At 46.2% G+C, this 12,473-nt stretch overlaps 1 protein-coding gene and 1 long non-coding RNA gene across 2 annotated transcripts in view; one reads left to right on the top strand and one right to left on the bottom strand.

Annotated features, from left to right (window-relative positions):
• The window catches only part of DNAJC15 (DnaJ heat shock protein family (Hsp40) member C15), a 50,542-nt gene extending 39,384 nt beyond the window's left edge, over window positions 1-11,158 (bottom strand). The window contains exon 1 of the mRNA XM_050951956.1: window positions 10,985-11,158. Within this exon, the coding sequence (XP_050807913.1) occupies window positions 10,985-11,158 (174 nt within the window). The remainder of the gene's footprint in view (window positions 1-10,984) is intronic.
• On the top strand, window positions 5,578-9,453 carry LOC127050477 (uncharacterized). Its single transcript, XR_007774239.1, has 2 exons — window positions 5,578-6,352; window positions 7,805-9,453. It is a non-coding gene; the product is annotated as an uncharacterized LOC127050477 (long non-coding RNA).
• Window positions 11,159-12,473: the final 1,315 nt, after the last annotated feature.

Below are 12,473 nucleotides of genomic sequence, written 5' to 3'. Positions count from 1 at the left end.
GTGGCTAAATTATATTGCAAAGGACAGGGAAAGAGAAAGCACTTTTCTAGCTCATCAGAATTGATAAGATTGGGCTATTGATAGTGGTTTAGGACCCAGTTCAGCAAAGTACTTAAGAATGTGCTTAACTTTAAAAATGTGTAGTCCCTTTGAAATCAAAGTTGACTTCGGCATGTCCCTTAGTTTGATTTTGAATTAACTGTAAAAGAAATAAACTTGAAATCTAATCAGTTTCAAAAAGTGAAAGAAGTAGTTTCAGGTATTCCATCTAGCAAGTCCCATGCCAATATCTGTAATTCTACAATCACATTTTCCTATTTTTAGAAAGCTCTCTCTCACACATTTGCGTACGTCTTTCATGCTGAAACTGGGGAAGCTGACCAATATATTCTGTTAATATCTCCTTCAGAGAGCAGTATCAGTCAAACTCTTTGAAAAATGAATAGCTTGCTCAATCCTCAAGAAGTCATCACTCGACCCTGAAGACCTCATCCTGTATCCAAAATCCCATTCCTGGGCAAAATAATTCAGAAAGTAGTACGCAGCAAACTCCAACATAATGTGATGGACTGGATGCTTCAGTCTGGTTCAAGCTAGGGCACAGAGACAGTCCTAGTGGCCCTAAAAGATGGACATGGTACATACACAGGCACAATGCCCATGTGCATATTGCTGGGTTTCTCTGCTACACACCAGACCACAAGATAATGCTAACTTGCCTACCAGGCATAACAGGAGTAGATAGTACAGCACTGCAGTCACTCCAATCATTCCTATCCAACAGACCTCAGAATAGTGATGTCTAATTACTCCTTCTCTCCATAGGCCCTCACCTGCTGAATCCCAGAGAGATTCAGATGACTCCCTCTGCTTTTCAATATATACAAAACCACTGGAAGAAATAGTGACATACTATGGGCTCAGCTGCCAATAATATGCTGATGTCTAGAGCCCTACCAAATTCATGGCTGTGAAATATGCCTCATGAACCATGAATCTCTTTTCTGAATGAAATCTGGTGCCCACTCAGGGGCTCCTACCCAATGCAGGGCTTCAGCTGTTAGTTCCAGCTGGGGATGAGAAGGGACAAGGCTCTCTCTTCCCTGGCAGGGGCTGCTCCCACAGCGGGTCAGACATACCTCCGGGAACCTCCCCTGGCTGCAGCAATCTCCCTGTCTTCAGTTGTCACCCCTTCACACACACTGTGAGGCTGCATCTCCAGCTGTCACCCCCTGCCCCGCAAACACTGGAGCAGGAGACTGTCAGGAAAACCAGATATATGGTAACCCACCCCCCAGACCCGATGACCCACACTTCTGCTGCTGGTGGCACTGGCTTTAGAGCTAGATGCCCAGCCAGCAGCCTTCCTCTCTGGCTACCCAGCTCTGAAGGCAGGAGGGCAGAAGCAAGGGTGACAATCCCACTACCCCCTACAATAACCTTGTGACTCTGCCCCCACCACGCTATCCACCCACGGTTCCAACACTGTGAAATTTCAGATGTAAACAGAAAATGACTAATTTTAAAATCCCCTGGCTGAGAAATTGACTAAAATGGACTGTGAATTTGGGCCCTACTGATGACACTCAGTTACAAGATTTTTCACCACTAATGCAACCATCCTCACTAAGATATCAGAAAGCCTACAGAACATCAACTCTTGGATTAAGTATAGCTGATTCAAACCAATGCCAACCAAGACTGAAAATGATGAAACTTTTTGAAGAACTAGCTGAGACACAGTCAAAACCATCCATTGAAGGACAAACCCTATTCATTGAATCAGTGCAAAGACACCTTCTAAAATCTGACATCTCACTATCCTTGGATGATCAGATAGCATCAGTGAATAAAAATGCCTTCTTTCACCTCCAGCACTCTAGCAAACTTCCACCCTTCCTTTCCAACAAGGACCTGGCCACAGTGATCCATTCATTTTTCAGCTCTAGGCTGGATTACTACCATTCACTGGAGCAAAATGCAGTGATACTGGAACAATTTTTATAGTGTGGATGCTGAAGACTGAAACCATGTATTTTGGTTATGACTATTTCAAGACAGGAGCTACAGCAGCACCCCCAGCACTCTTAGTTTCAACATCTATGGCTGAATATGAAAACAATGGATTGACTTCAAATAGTACAAAATGTGGCTGCCCGCTTTCTCCAGGTTCTAGATCACCATGAGCACGTAAGGCTTGAACTCAAATCCCTACACTCACACCTACTCAGTTTCAGATGCCACTTTAAGGCTCTAATGCTAATCGTCAACACAATTAATGCATCAGTTCCAGCTACATTAACTGAATTTTTATCTATGAACCCCTCTGACAGCAGTGCAAGGACAATGCAGATCACAAAACCCAGGATGAAGCACATGAGAGCTGGGAACAAAGGGATCCTCAGCTAAGGAGAACTGTCTATGCCATAGACTTTATGGAATGAACTTCTTAAGGGAATTAAGTGAATCCTGAGTCTGACCCTCTCTAGAAAATACTGCAAAACTTGACTCTTTGAAAAAGCCTTTTTACCATAGCAAGATAACATCCTTCTCCTCAAAAAAACAAAACAAAAACCCAACACAACCAATGAAACAACCAACACAAGCACAACACACAATACCCAAAGTGGAGCTTGGTCTCCCCCCTCCAGAAAGGGGAGAAGAACCAGAGACTACCAAGTCCACTAGGAGTTTTACTACTGCTATTCATTTTAAGTGGAATGCACTTAGCTACTACAATGATGGATGGCAGTGTTATAAAACCCTAAGAGAGACTACACAGAAAACAATGAACCTAATTATACATGAAGTGCTGTCAAAAGCACACAAAATGAATCTACTGAAGAAAAGATGAGAAGGGGGAGGGAGAGAGAGCTCTAAAGTTATAGTAATCTTAACTTGTAAGAACAGTGGATGAAAAATACATACAGAAGTGATTTTCTTTAAATTGATAGTGTCCCTTCATAGTAGAAAAATTCTTTGCGCTATGGCAAAACAAATAATGACATAAGCAAAACATAGCACAGGGATATTTTAAGTGGTGAAAGTTTCCCCATTGCACTAGAAGCATGTTTACTTTCAGTAATGCCAACTGTGGCCAATGTTTTAAGAACTGATCCATGCAGTTGCCTCCATTTTATTTTTCACTGTTCCATGAACTGATCACCAAAACGAACATAAACAGACACTAGATAAGGGTACAAAATCTTTTCAGTAGACCACATCACCTAAAATTCAGCAGGCATTTTACCTCCATTTACTCCCCAATTTACCCGGTGCTTCACAGGCTCTCTGTCTGATGAGAATTAAATTTCGTAAGTGTAACTCTCAGAGCCCAGAAAATAATTTAAATTTAGAATTAAAGTAATAAAACATCAGATGAAAATTTTACAGATGCCTTTCTGTGGTACGCAAATAAAATAATCCTAGGCCCTGTTTCTACTAGGGAATAGAAGTGGGGGAAACTCCTGTGTACACAGGCCCCAGACTGTTAAAACAAACTTTTTTTCCTAGATTCCAAGGCCAGAAGGGACCATTGTGATCTAGTCCGATCTCCTGTATAACACAGGTCATAGAACTTCCCCTAAATAATTTCTACCGCAGATCTTTTAAGCAAATATCCAATCTTGATTTAAAAATTGTCAGTGATGGAGAATCCACCATGATGCTTGATAAATTGGTCCAACGGTTAATTATCACTCACTGTTAAAAAAAATTACCCCTTATTTCTAAACTGAATTTGTTTTGCTTCAACTTCCTGCTGTTAGATCGTGTTACTTTCTGCTAGACTGAACAGCCTTTTATTAAGTATTTGTAGATAGTCAGACTATAATCAAGTCCAGTCACCCCTTTTAAGCACCAGGTCAGCACTGAGGTCTTAATCAACATGGAGCTTAAAATCTTGGCGGTAGCAGCCAGCTAGGGCAGGGCTCCTGTTGGTGTCACTAAGCATAACCCTACGTAACTCGGGAGGGTGGAAGGCCACAAGAGTATGGAGCCTTCCTGGTTTTAGGCCTCAGCAGACAAGAGTCCCTCCATGTCTGAACTTTAATCGACCTAAAAGGCCAGGTGTAACAGCTGTTATCAGTTGCAACAGTTCTAACTGGTCTAAAGCAGAAATAATGAGGCCTGTGCACCTTTAGCAGAAGGACAAGATAACTTGCAGAAGGAAAACTTACTAACGAGCTGCCGCGGCCAAGCTTAATGCACCTGCGCTTACGTAATTGCTACAGGGGGAGGAAGGAGAAGGAGGGGAAACGGGAGATTGCTAGTCAGTGAGAAAAGTTCTCATGGATATAAAGGAACAGACTGCTTGTTTTAGGTGTGCTTCATCTGAGTCAATCTCCCTGCACCGCTTTGAGATCTCAAATAAACTTGGTTTGCTTCTCCACCCTGGTGTGTTTATTGGCGCGGCACACCAGGCGACGAACACCCCCACTGTTGCTGTCCTCGAGCACCCTGTGTGCCAGCAACAGTTTTGGCGTCCCTGGGTGGGCATTGAGGCTAAAGCTGGCCTTGCCCGGACCCCTCCTGGTGGTCGACGGATTGCGGCGACGACCGACGCCCAGCGCGCACCGGTGACTTCACCGGGGGCCTCGGCGAAGACACAGTTCGACTGACCCCAGAGGGCACAATGGTGCAACGCGCTCGAGTAGTGGAGAAGCAGTTGAGGGCGACGGTGAGGAACCGGTCCCTTGGATAAGGTAGGAACAGTCCAGTGGTCTGGATTTTTGCCTGTTATGACCTGGGGACGCCCAGTGTCACCCTAGGATATGGGGCAGGGACAAAGTACAGGCAGGGCACGGTGTACACCCTTAGAATGCATTCTAGCGAATTGGGAAGTGCTTGGACCAGATCCACTAACTAAAAGCAAACTAAAAAGTTCTGTATAGTAGACTGGTCTCAATATCAACTAGAGGACCAGAAAGGTGGCCACCGGAAGGATCACTTAATTATAACATGATCCTCCAATTACTCCTGTTTTGTCAGTAAATGGGTAGCTTCTGAAGCTGTTTGTATGGAGAGCTCTTGTAAAAATACCCCACTAGCTCCAGTTCTTCCCTTTGTCTGGCAGAGTGCAAGGATCCAAAAGCAGGTTAGGGATAGTGCAGGGACAAAGGAGGGACCTGTCTAGAAAGGGGAGACTCTATGTCCTAGTGCACTCTCTTCCTGTTGTAGCTAAAAAGCAAAATCAGATGCAGAATGGTACTGGGGGCCAGTGTGAGTGACTGTTACCGGAAGACGCCCAGAGCACCCTGTGAAGCAAAAGCTCGTGACCAGGACTACTCTAACGCAAGCCCGGTAACTAGTGGATCTTTAGGAGGTCCGACCCATGGTGGGCTGACATGGCTTGGCATCGTCCAGTGAGGAAGCTGCCTGGGTCTAGGAGTGTGTGTACCCATCTTCCCTTCCCCTTTCCGTGTGGGCTACTGACAGTCTGATCATCTCACTGGATGCAATCAGAGTTAGCGGCGCCGACGCCCAGAGACTAGCCAACGCTCTTTGCTGAAGGGAGGTGTAGGAGGGTTGTGGCCATCCTCGTTAGCCTCTCTTGTGTGAGTACTCTGTAATGAAAAATCCTTAGTTTATGAGCCGCTAGCGCGGACAGGGCACCCTCCCTGTGTGTGTAAGTGGAAAATGGGTGGGGGGGGGGCAGTCTAAACATTCCACCTCACCCCCTAGGGTACCCCAGCATATTACATGTACGTACATTATGGTTCAACAACCTGCAGGTATTTAGAGAAATGGAATATTTACATGCATGAAAATCCATCTAAACAATGCCCACTAGAAGGTACTTCAATCTAGATAAGATCATACATCTAAGAGGAGCGTTTAATCACCAAAAAGCCCTGACACAGGGTGAGCAAATTTGTCTATTGAGGAAAGGAACGGGTTAATTTAAAAATCATCTTGGCCCAGGGATGGAAGGGGGGGATTGCTCTGCGTTCAAGGTCCAGAATCAAAGCAGACTATGCTAAGTACAAAGAAAAACTGCTTTCGGCCCCAGCTGGCTGTGAAGGAAAAAAATGTAGACAGAGGCGAACCGAAGGCAATACAAGTTACAGAACTAAGATTACATTTGCAAAGCTTAACTGTCCAGTAAGATCCAACAGTGTGCCTTTGTGACCCCGGAGCCAGTGTGGCTTGGTGACACTGAAGAAGCCGCAGGCAGCTGACCTGGACTGGAATCTCTGAAAGAGACGCTGCAGAAGATTCCAGGGTGCAAGAGAACAGCCCTCCAAAGAGCGGAAGCATGTTAGAAATTCTGGACAAGCTGTATACAGGATAATCTCCAGTCTACCTCTCCCCCCTTCTCTGAACATTATACACAGAAGTGGCCAGTCTGGACGTACGTGTGCGGGTATGAAAGGGGCTTGAGGCATTAATGTTTTCCTGAGTGATGAGGGAGCGTTCCCAACACTCTCCGTTGTTGTTTTATTATTTTATTAATGGAGCTTAAAATACAGTTATATGGTGTGTTTTCTTTATCTTCCCCCAACGATCCTGTAGTGTCAGCCTGATCACCTGACACGAGGGATAGATTGGTAACAGAAATTTGTCACAGTTTGGTGAGCAATTAAGAAGGGGGGAGCCCTGCAGAATTTACACCATCTATTTGTTTTACCCTTGTTATTTTGTGTTTGCTTTGCTTGGTACTGTTGGTGTTATATGTTGAGAACTGCATGAGTAAAAGTGAGTCCTAATAGGATAAGAAAACGCTATCTGGTTCTGGTTCTGTTCTGTTTAACCGGTTACTGTTGTTTTCCTGCTCTGTTCATTTGGGCGTTAGGAGTGTGGGCGGAACTGAACCTCTCGTTCGTAATTCCTCGGAGTGGAAGCCATGCATGCGAGGAAGCTCTGAGGTCGAATTGAGATCCTTCTGTCCCGTCCCCTGTAGCGGTCAGTGTATAGAAGTGGGAAAGTCTGTCTTAGACTGTAATTCCTTCTGCTCTCTGTGTAATTCTCTTTTCTGTTTAGGTGTCAAACAGATGAATGAGCCTCTGGGTAAACCCTCTAAGAATAGTCCTTTAAATTATATGTTAAGTAAATGGCCTTTGCCCAATGGGCCATGTGTTTTTGTCCAGGTGGCAAGCCTCCTGAAGGAGGACTCGGGTAGTCTTGTGAGTAAGAATGTTTAAGGGAAGAGACCAGGAGGGGTGGGGGCTAGATGAGAAGCCCACCCTCCTAGCTAAACTGGTAGTGGAACAAGTTGGTGCCCATGGAAGGGACGGTTCAGCAAGAAAAGCAGGATCGGGCCCAGGCAGGCAGGCAACAGAGAGAGAGAGAGAGAGAGAGATTGGAAAGCAGGTTGGAAAACTTTAAGGGTGTAGTGGAAGGAAGGAGTCAGTAAGTGTAAGCATGGAGATTTCAAATACCCAGGACTTACTTGGAATGGTGATTTAAGTTGATAAAAGTGGCTGTTGGGAGACAAGCAAGTGATTTAAGGGAGAGTGAGAAGTTAACTCTGTAGCTGCTGAACGAAACAGCAGTTGAACTTTGTAAAAATGCTAAAGAGAAAAAAAAAGTTTTTGGTGTCTGTGAAATGTTTGTAAATAAATTCAGGCAAAGAAGTTATTGGATTGCAATCATTTGGTTTGGCTATGAACAATTTAGTTGAATTAGCTGAAGAATGTATACAGTGTTATGTAATTCAAAACCTGGGCTGCCTATGAAACAAATACAAGAAACTATGGGGTAATTCCTCTGTTTTGCCTGAAGCCAACAAGAGTATTTGTATATTTCAAGCGATGATTGTCTGCCCAGAAGGGGTGGGTAGACCTCTCTTTTTTTTGTCTTTCAGATAATCAGAGAAAACTGATGCCAGCTGAACAGCATTCAACGTACCATGCATTTACTGGCACAATAGGAATCATGTTTTGTGTTCTATGTTCTGTCCTGTGGTGTTTGCCTTGTGGCCGGAATTTTTGTGTTTAATATTTTTATAAAATAGTCTAGTTTAAAATCAAACAAAAAGGTTAAATTAAAATGCAGATATTTGTTTTGTTCAACTTGGAATACAAAGTGTTTGGATAAATCAGGAGAATGTGATATACTAAAGTCTAATGCATTTCCTCAAGAAAAAGAAATTTCATTGGCCAAACTGTTAATTGCAAAATTGTTGTTAAAATTTGCATACCAACAGTCTTTGAAAGCAAAGACATGAAAAGTTAACCCACTCCCTATATTGTACATGGGATCTTTCTGGCTACCTCAGATTTCTAGCCAGAGGGCTGGGGATGGTGCAAGGCTATTGGACTAGAGGTTGTATTGAGTTAACTCCTCAAAGTGGGTATGCTTGTCCTGGCTTGTTGCTCCAAAGCTCTGTAATAAGGTTATTTTAGTAAAAGGGTGTGTGTGGCATATATTAAATAAAAAGACTAATGTACTGTATAATGACAATGTTTATGTCTTCATTGTTAGGAAGAAGGTGTATAAGTAAAAAGTGGAAGTTTCCTTTGCAGGTTAAAAGAAGCCAAGAAGGGAAGAAGGACAAAGAACAGAATGAATTAACTGAAAAAAATAAAATAAAATAGCAAGCTCAGGCTATAGATAAGACACTGACTCCATTCAAGAACACTGCTCACAGTTAAGACTTGGCTAACAACCAGGAAAAGGAGGGCTTGAATTTGCCCACGTAGCTATGAGATTTGCAAAACATTGCCAGGCACTAATGAAATGTGTTAAGTTTCTTTTCTCACAGGTAAAGAAGCGCTACCCAAAGACCCTAGCAGCCCTGCCACTCTTTGGAACCAGGAGACGGGATTGATGTAAAGGTCCACCGACGAAAGTCTGCTCTGGCTCCACCCTGGAAAGGCCCTTAAGTCCCGGTGACTACCAACATCTCTGTAAAATGTCAAAGACTGACTGCATGGACCCAAGATTCTCACTGCAAAAAGACCCCTCCACATCGGGAGAATTCTCCTACTGATGATTAGCCTATTTCACCTTCTAGTTCCACTGTGCCTTCTGGACAGTAGGGAAAAAGTACAAGGATGCTGCACCACGACTGTTTTGGGAAAGAAGAAGGAACACTCGCTCCACTGAAATTGCCAAAGTCCAGAAATTCCTGACTAGAAAGGACATAAGGAACTGACCCTGGTGAAGAAACAAAGAATTATACACTGGTGGGAGGACATTTGTGGGACCCATGTTTGGGAATGTGGTATTAATTGGATTTTGGGGTTTATTCTACAGGCTGCGCCCTGTGTTTTGGATAAATCCTTCAGCATATATATATATATCTCTAATTGGATTTTAAATAACAAGTACCGAAAGAGTTTGTTCTGCTACTAGAAATTTTACCCGTATTGAAACCATTCCAGTGACTAATAATGTATGCTATTAATGGAAATGCCTTTTGACAGTACCTGAGAATAGTTAAATAACAGGTGTATTATAGTACTACACCAAGAAAAGATGGTATTAAATATAACTGAGGCTGGGAAGGCATTGCAGTGGGATCTAGTATGTTTAGGAATTCGTGATTTCCTAAATGACCAGCTGATGGCCATTCGGAGTGATCTTGAGTACCAGACTTGGCCCACTGCCCTTACAGACACATCAGGAATACCATCTGATCTGTGATCATGGAGACATACTTGGACACTTCCTGGGTGGAAGTGTGGCTTCCCAGGGCTGGGTGTGCGCCCTTATAGGGGATGAATGCTGTACTTATGTTCCAGAAAGTGCACAGGATATTAACAAGCACATCCTGTCAGCCAAACAGGCTTTTGAACAGTGGAAGGCCCAGGAAAGGAAACCTCCTCTTTCTGATTCCCTCTGGGGCTGGTTACTCAACCTGGGAGAACTAGGGGAAGGTATTGTTCACCTCCTGCTCACTGGTGTGGTGTTGTGTATCGTTACTCTTCTCTTGCTTGCTTGCTGTAAAGCACTCCAGCTCCCTAGAGCTTAATCACATGTTATCCTTTAAATGTGAGAACACTCAGCCAAAAGTTTGTTGAGTATTCTCAAAGGAGGGAGTTGTTGGTGTCACTAAGCATAACCCTACGTAACTCGGGAGGGTGGAAGGCCACAAGAGTATGGAGCCTTCCTGGTTTTAGGCCTCAGCAGACAAGAGTCCCTCCATGTTTGAACTTTAATCGACCTAAAAGGCCAGGTGTAACAGCCGTTATCAGTTGCAACAGTTCTAACTGGTCTAAAGCAGAAATAATGAGGCCTGTGCACCTTTAGCAGAAGGACAAGATAACTTGCAGAAGGAAAACTTACTAACGAGCTGCCGCGGCCAAGCTTAATGCACCTGCGCTTACATAATTGCTACAGGGGGAGGAAGGAGAAGGAGGGGAAAGGGGGGATTCTAGTCAGTGAGAAAAGTTCTCATGGATATAAAGGAACAGACTGCTTGTTTTAGGTGTGCTTGATCTGAGTCAATCTCCCTGCACCGCTTTGAGATCTCAAATAAACTTGGTTTGCTTCTCCACCCTGGTGTGTTTATTGGCGCGGCACACCGGGCGACCAACACCCCCACTGTTGCTGTCCTCGGGCACCCTGTGTGCCGGCAACACTCCCAATTTGGTTCCCACCGGTGGAGCTGCAGTGTATTAGCAGTGGTGGGAGAACTGCCTGTGGCGGTGGCACGGAACACGTGCTAGAGTGACAGTCACGAACCCATTTACCCTCTCAGGTGTATTTCCCCTACCTCCCCCCCCGGCGCCGGCCTTCCCCGCCACGCACAAGCGTGATTCCCTGCGGTGCCCAGTGCCGGGCACCAGGAACCAGGCAGGCTCCCTCCTCCCCAGCAGGCTCCAGGAGCCTTTGCGCCCCGGAATTCTCCAGCCTGCGCCAAGGATTTATCCCTAACGGCTGAGGCGCGCGTGACCTCGGGCGGCGAGTCCCCCTCGGGGCCCCTTTCCCCGCGGCACAGGGCAGGGCCGGACTGGGGGCGCGGAGCGGTAACCGCCATCCTAGTGGCTGGGGGAGGGCAAGGAGCGCGACAGACGCGGGCTCCCTGCCCCACACTTACCAGCCCCCTGTCCATGTCGGGCTCACCCTGCCGGCCACCGCCAGGGACCCTCCCGTACTCAGCGTAGCGCAGGGTCTCCGAGGGGGCTCCGGCACCTTCCATGACAGGGCGAAAGAGTGAGGGCGCCCTACGGGGCCCCGCTAGGGACAAGCCAGCTCCGAGGCCGGACACCATTAAACAAACGCGATTCACGCTGTGCCAGCCCCGCCCCCACTGGCCTTCCTCTGAGGGGCGGGGCCAACTGCGGACGTCCGCCGCCTGTGCAAGCAGCTCCCGGCCTGAGTCAGAGGGGTGGAGCGTGCGCGAGAGAGCCAGGAGGGGGTGGGGTGCTCGAAAGAGTTAAACATAGTCCAGTCCCTAGGGGGAGGTGGGCACCCAAGGGGCATTCATAGGACACGCTCTGACCCCGTCCCTGGGATGGGGTGAGGACAGAAAGAGGCTGCTACTGTAGTCAGGGCCTGTGAACACAGCCCCCTGGGGGATTCAGTTCCTTCCAGAGTCAGCTATTGCCCCCTCCCAAGCTGATTGGCCCCACAGTCTCCCTGCCCCCCAATCTTAAAATGTGCCTTTCACATCGTTATGTTTAAAAACATTTAAAATAATACACATGGCTCATCATGAAGTGTTGTCACCACTAAGACTCCCATGCCCACGTGATAAATTACATCACCATTCTACCTGTCCACCCCTCAACCCCTAAAAGAGGGGATAGGCCCAGAGGTGAAAGTAAGCTGGTATGGCCCCTTAAAGCGCTGCCCAAGCCACATTGCTGGAGCCCCAGTGTAGCGGCACCAGGGCTCGGGTGGGGATTTAAAGGGCCCTTGGCTCCAGCCCCTGTGGGGATCCCCGAGCCCTTTAAAGCACCACGTGAGCCCCACTGCCAGAGCCCTGGGGTAGCGGCAGCAGGGGTCCCATGGTGAGTTAAAGGGCCCTGAGCTCCACTGTGGTAACCTTGTTCCCATGTGCACAGTCTAGGAACTGTTTGTCTTCACTTTACCAGACCCTTTATCTGACTCCTCACTAATTTGTGGTGGATGAGGACAGGAAGACTCCCTCAGTGGATTTTAAGGGTTTGGTGTAATTCCTTCCCTAGGCCAGGCAGGATTTTGCAGTTTGTGTCCTGGATGGCAATTAACCTGTATTTGGAAGGGGACACTCAAATTCGCTGTAATTCACTCCCACAATATGAGCTGCTTTCAAGGTTCCTTCCGCACTCTGAACTTTAGGGTACAGATGTGGGGACCTGCATGGACACTTCTAAGCTTAATTACCAGCTTAGATCTGGTATCGCTGCCACCACCCCCAAGCACTATTTTTCTTCCCTGGGTAGTCTTGAGAGACTTCACCAATTTCCTGGTGAACACAGATCCAAACCCCTTGGATCTTAAAACAAGGAGAAATTAACCATCCCCCCTCCTTTCTCCCACCAACTCCTGGTGGATCCAGTTCCAACCCCCTTGGATCTAAAAACAAGGAAAAAATCAATCAG

Source organism: Gopherus flavomarginatus, chromosome 1, assembly GCF_025201925.1.
Source record: "Gopherus flavomarginatus isolate rGopFla2 chromosome 1, rGopFla2.mat.asm, whole genome shotgun sequence".
NCBI classification, from domain to species: domain Eukaryota; kingdom Metazoa; phylum Chordata; order Testudines; family Testudinidae; genus Gopherus; species Gopherus flavomarginatus.
The sequence above is the reverse complement of the archived record's forward strand: the minus strand, read 5'-3'. Positions and strand labels throughout refer to the sequence as shown.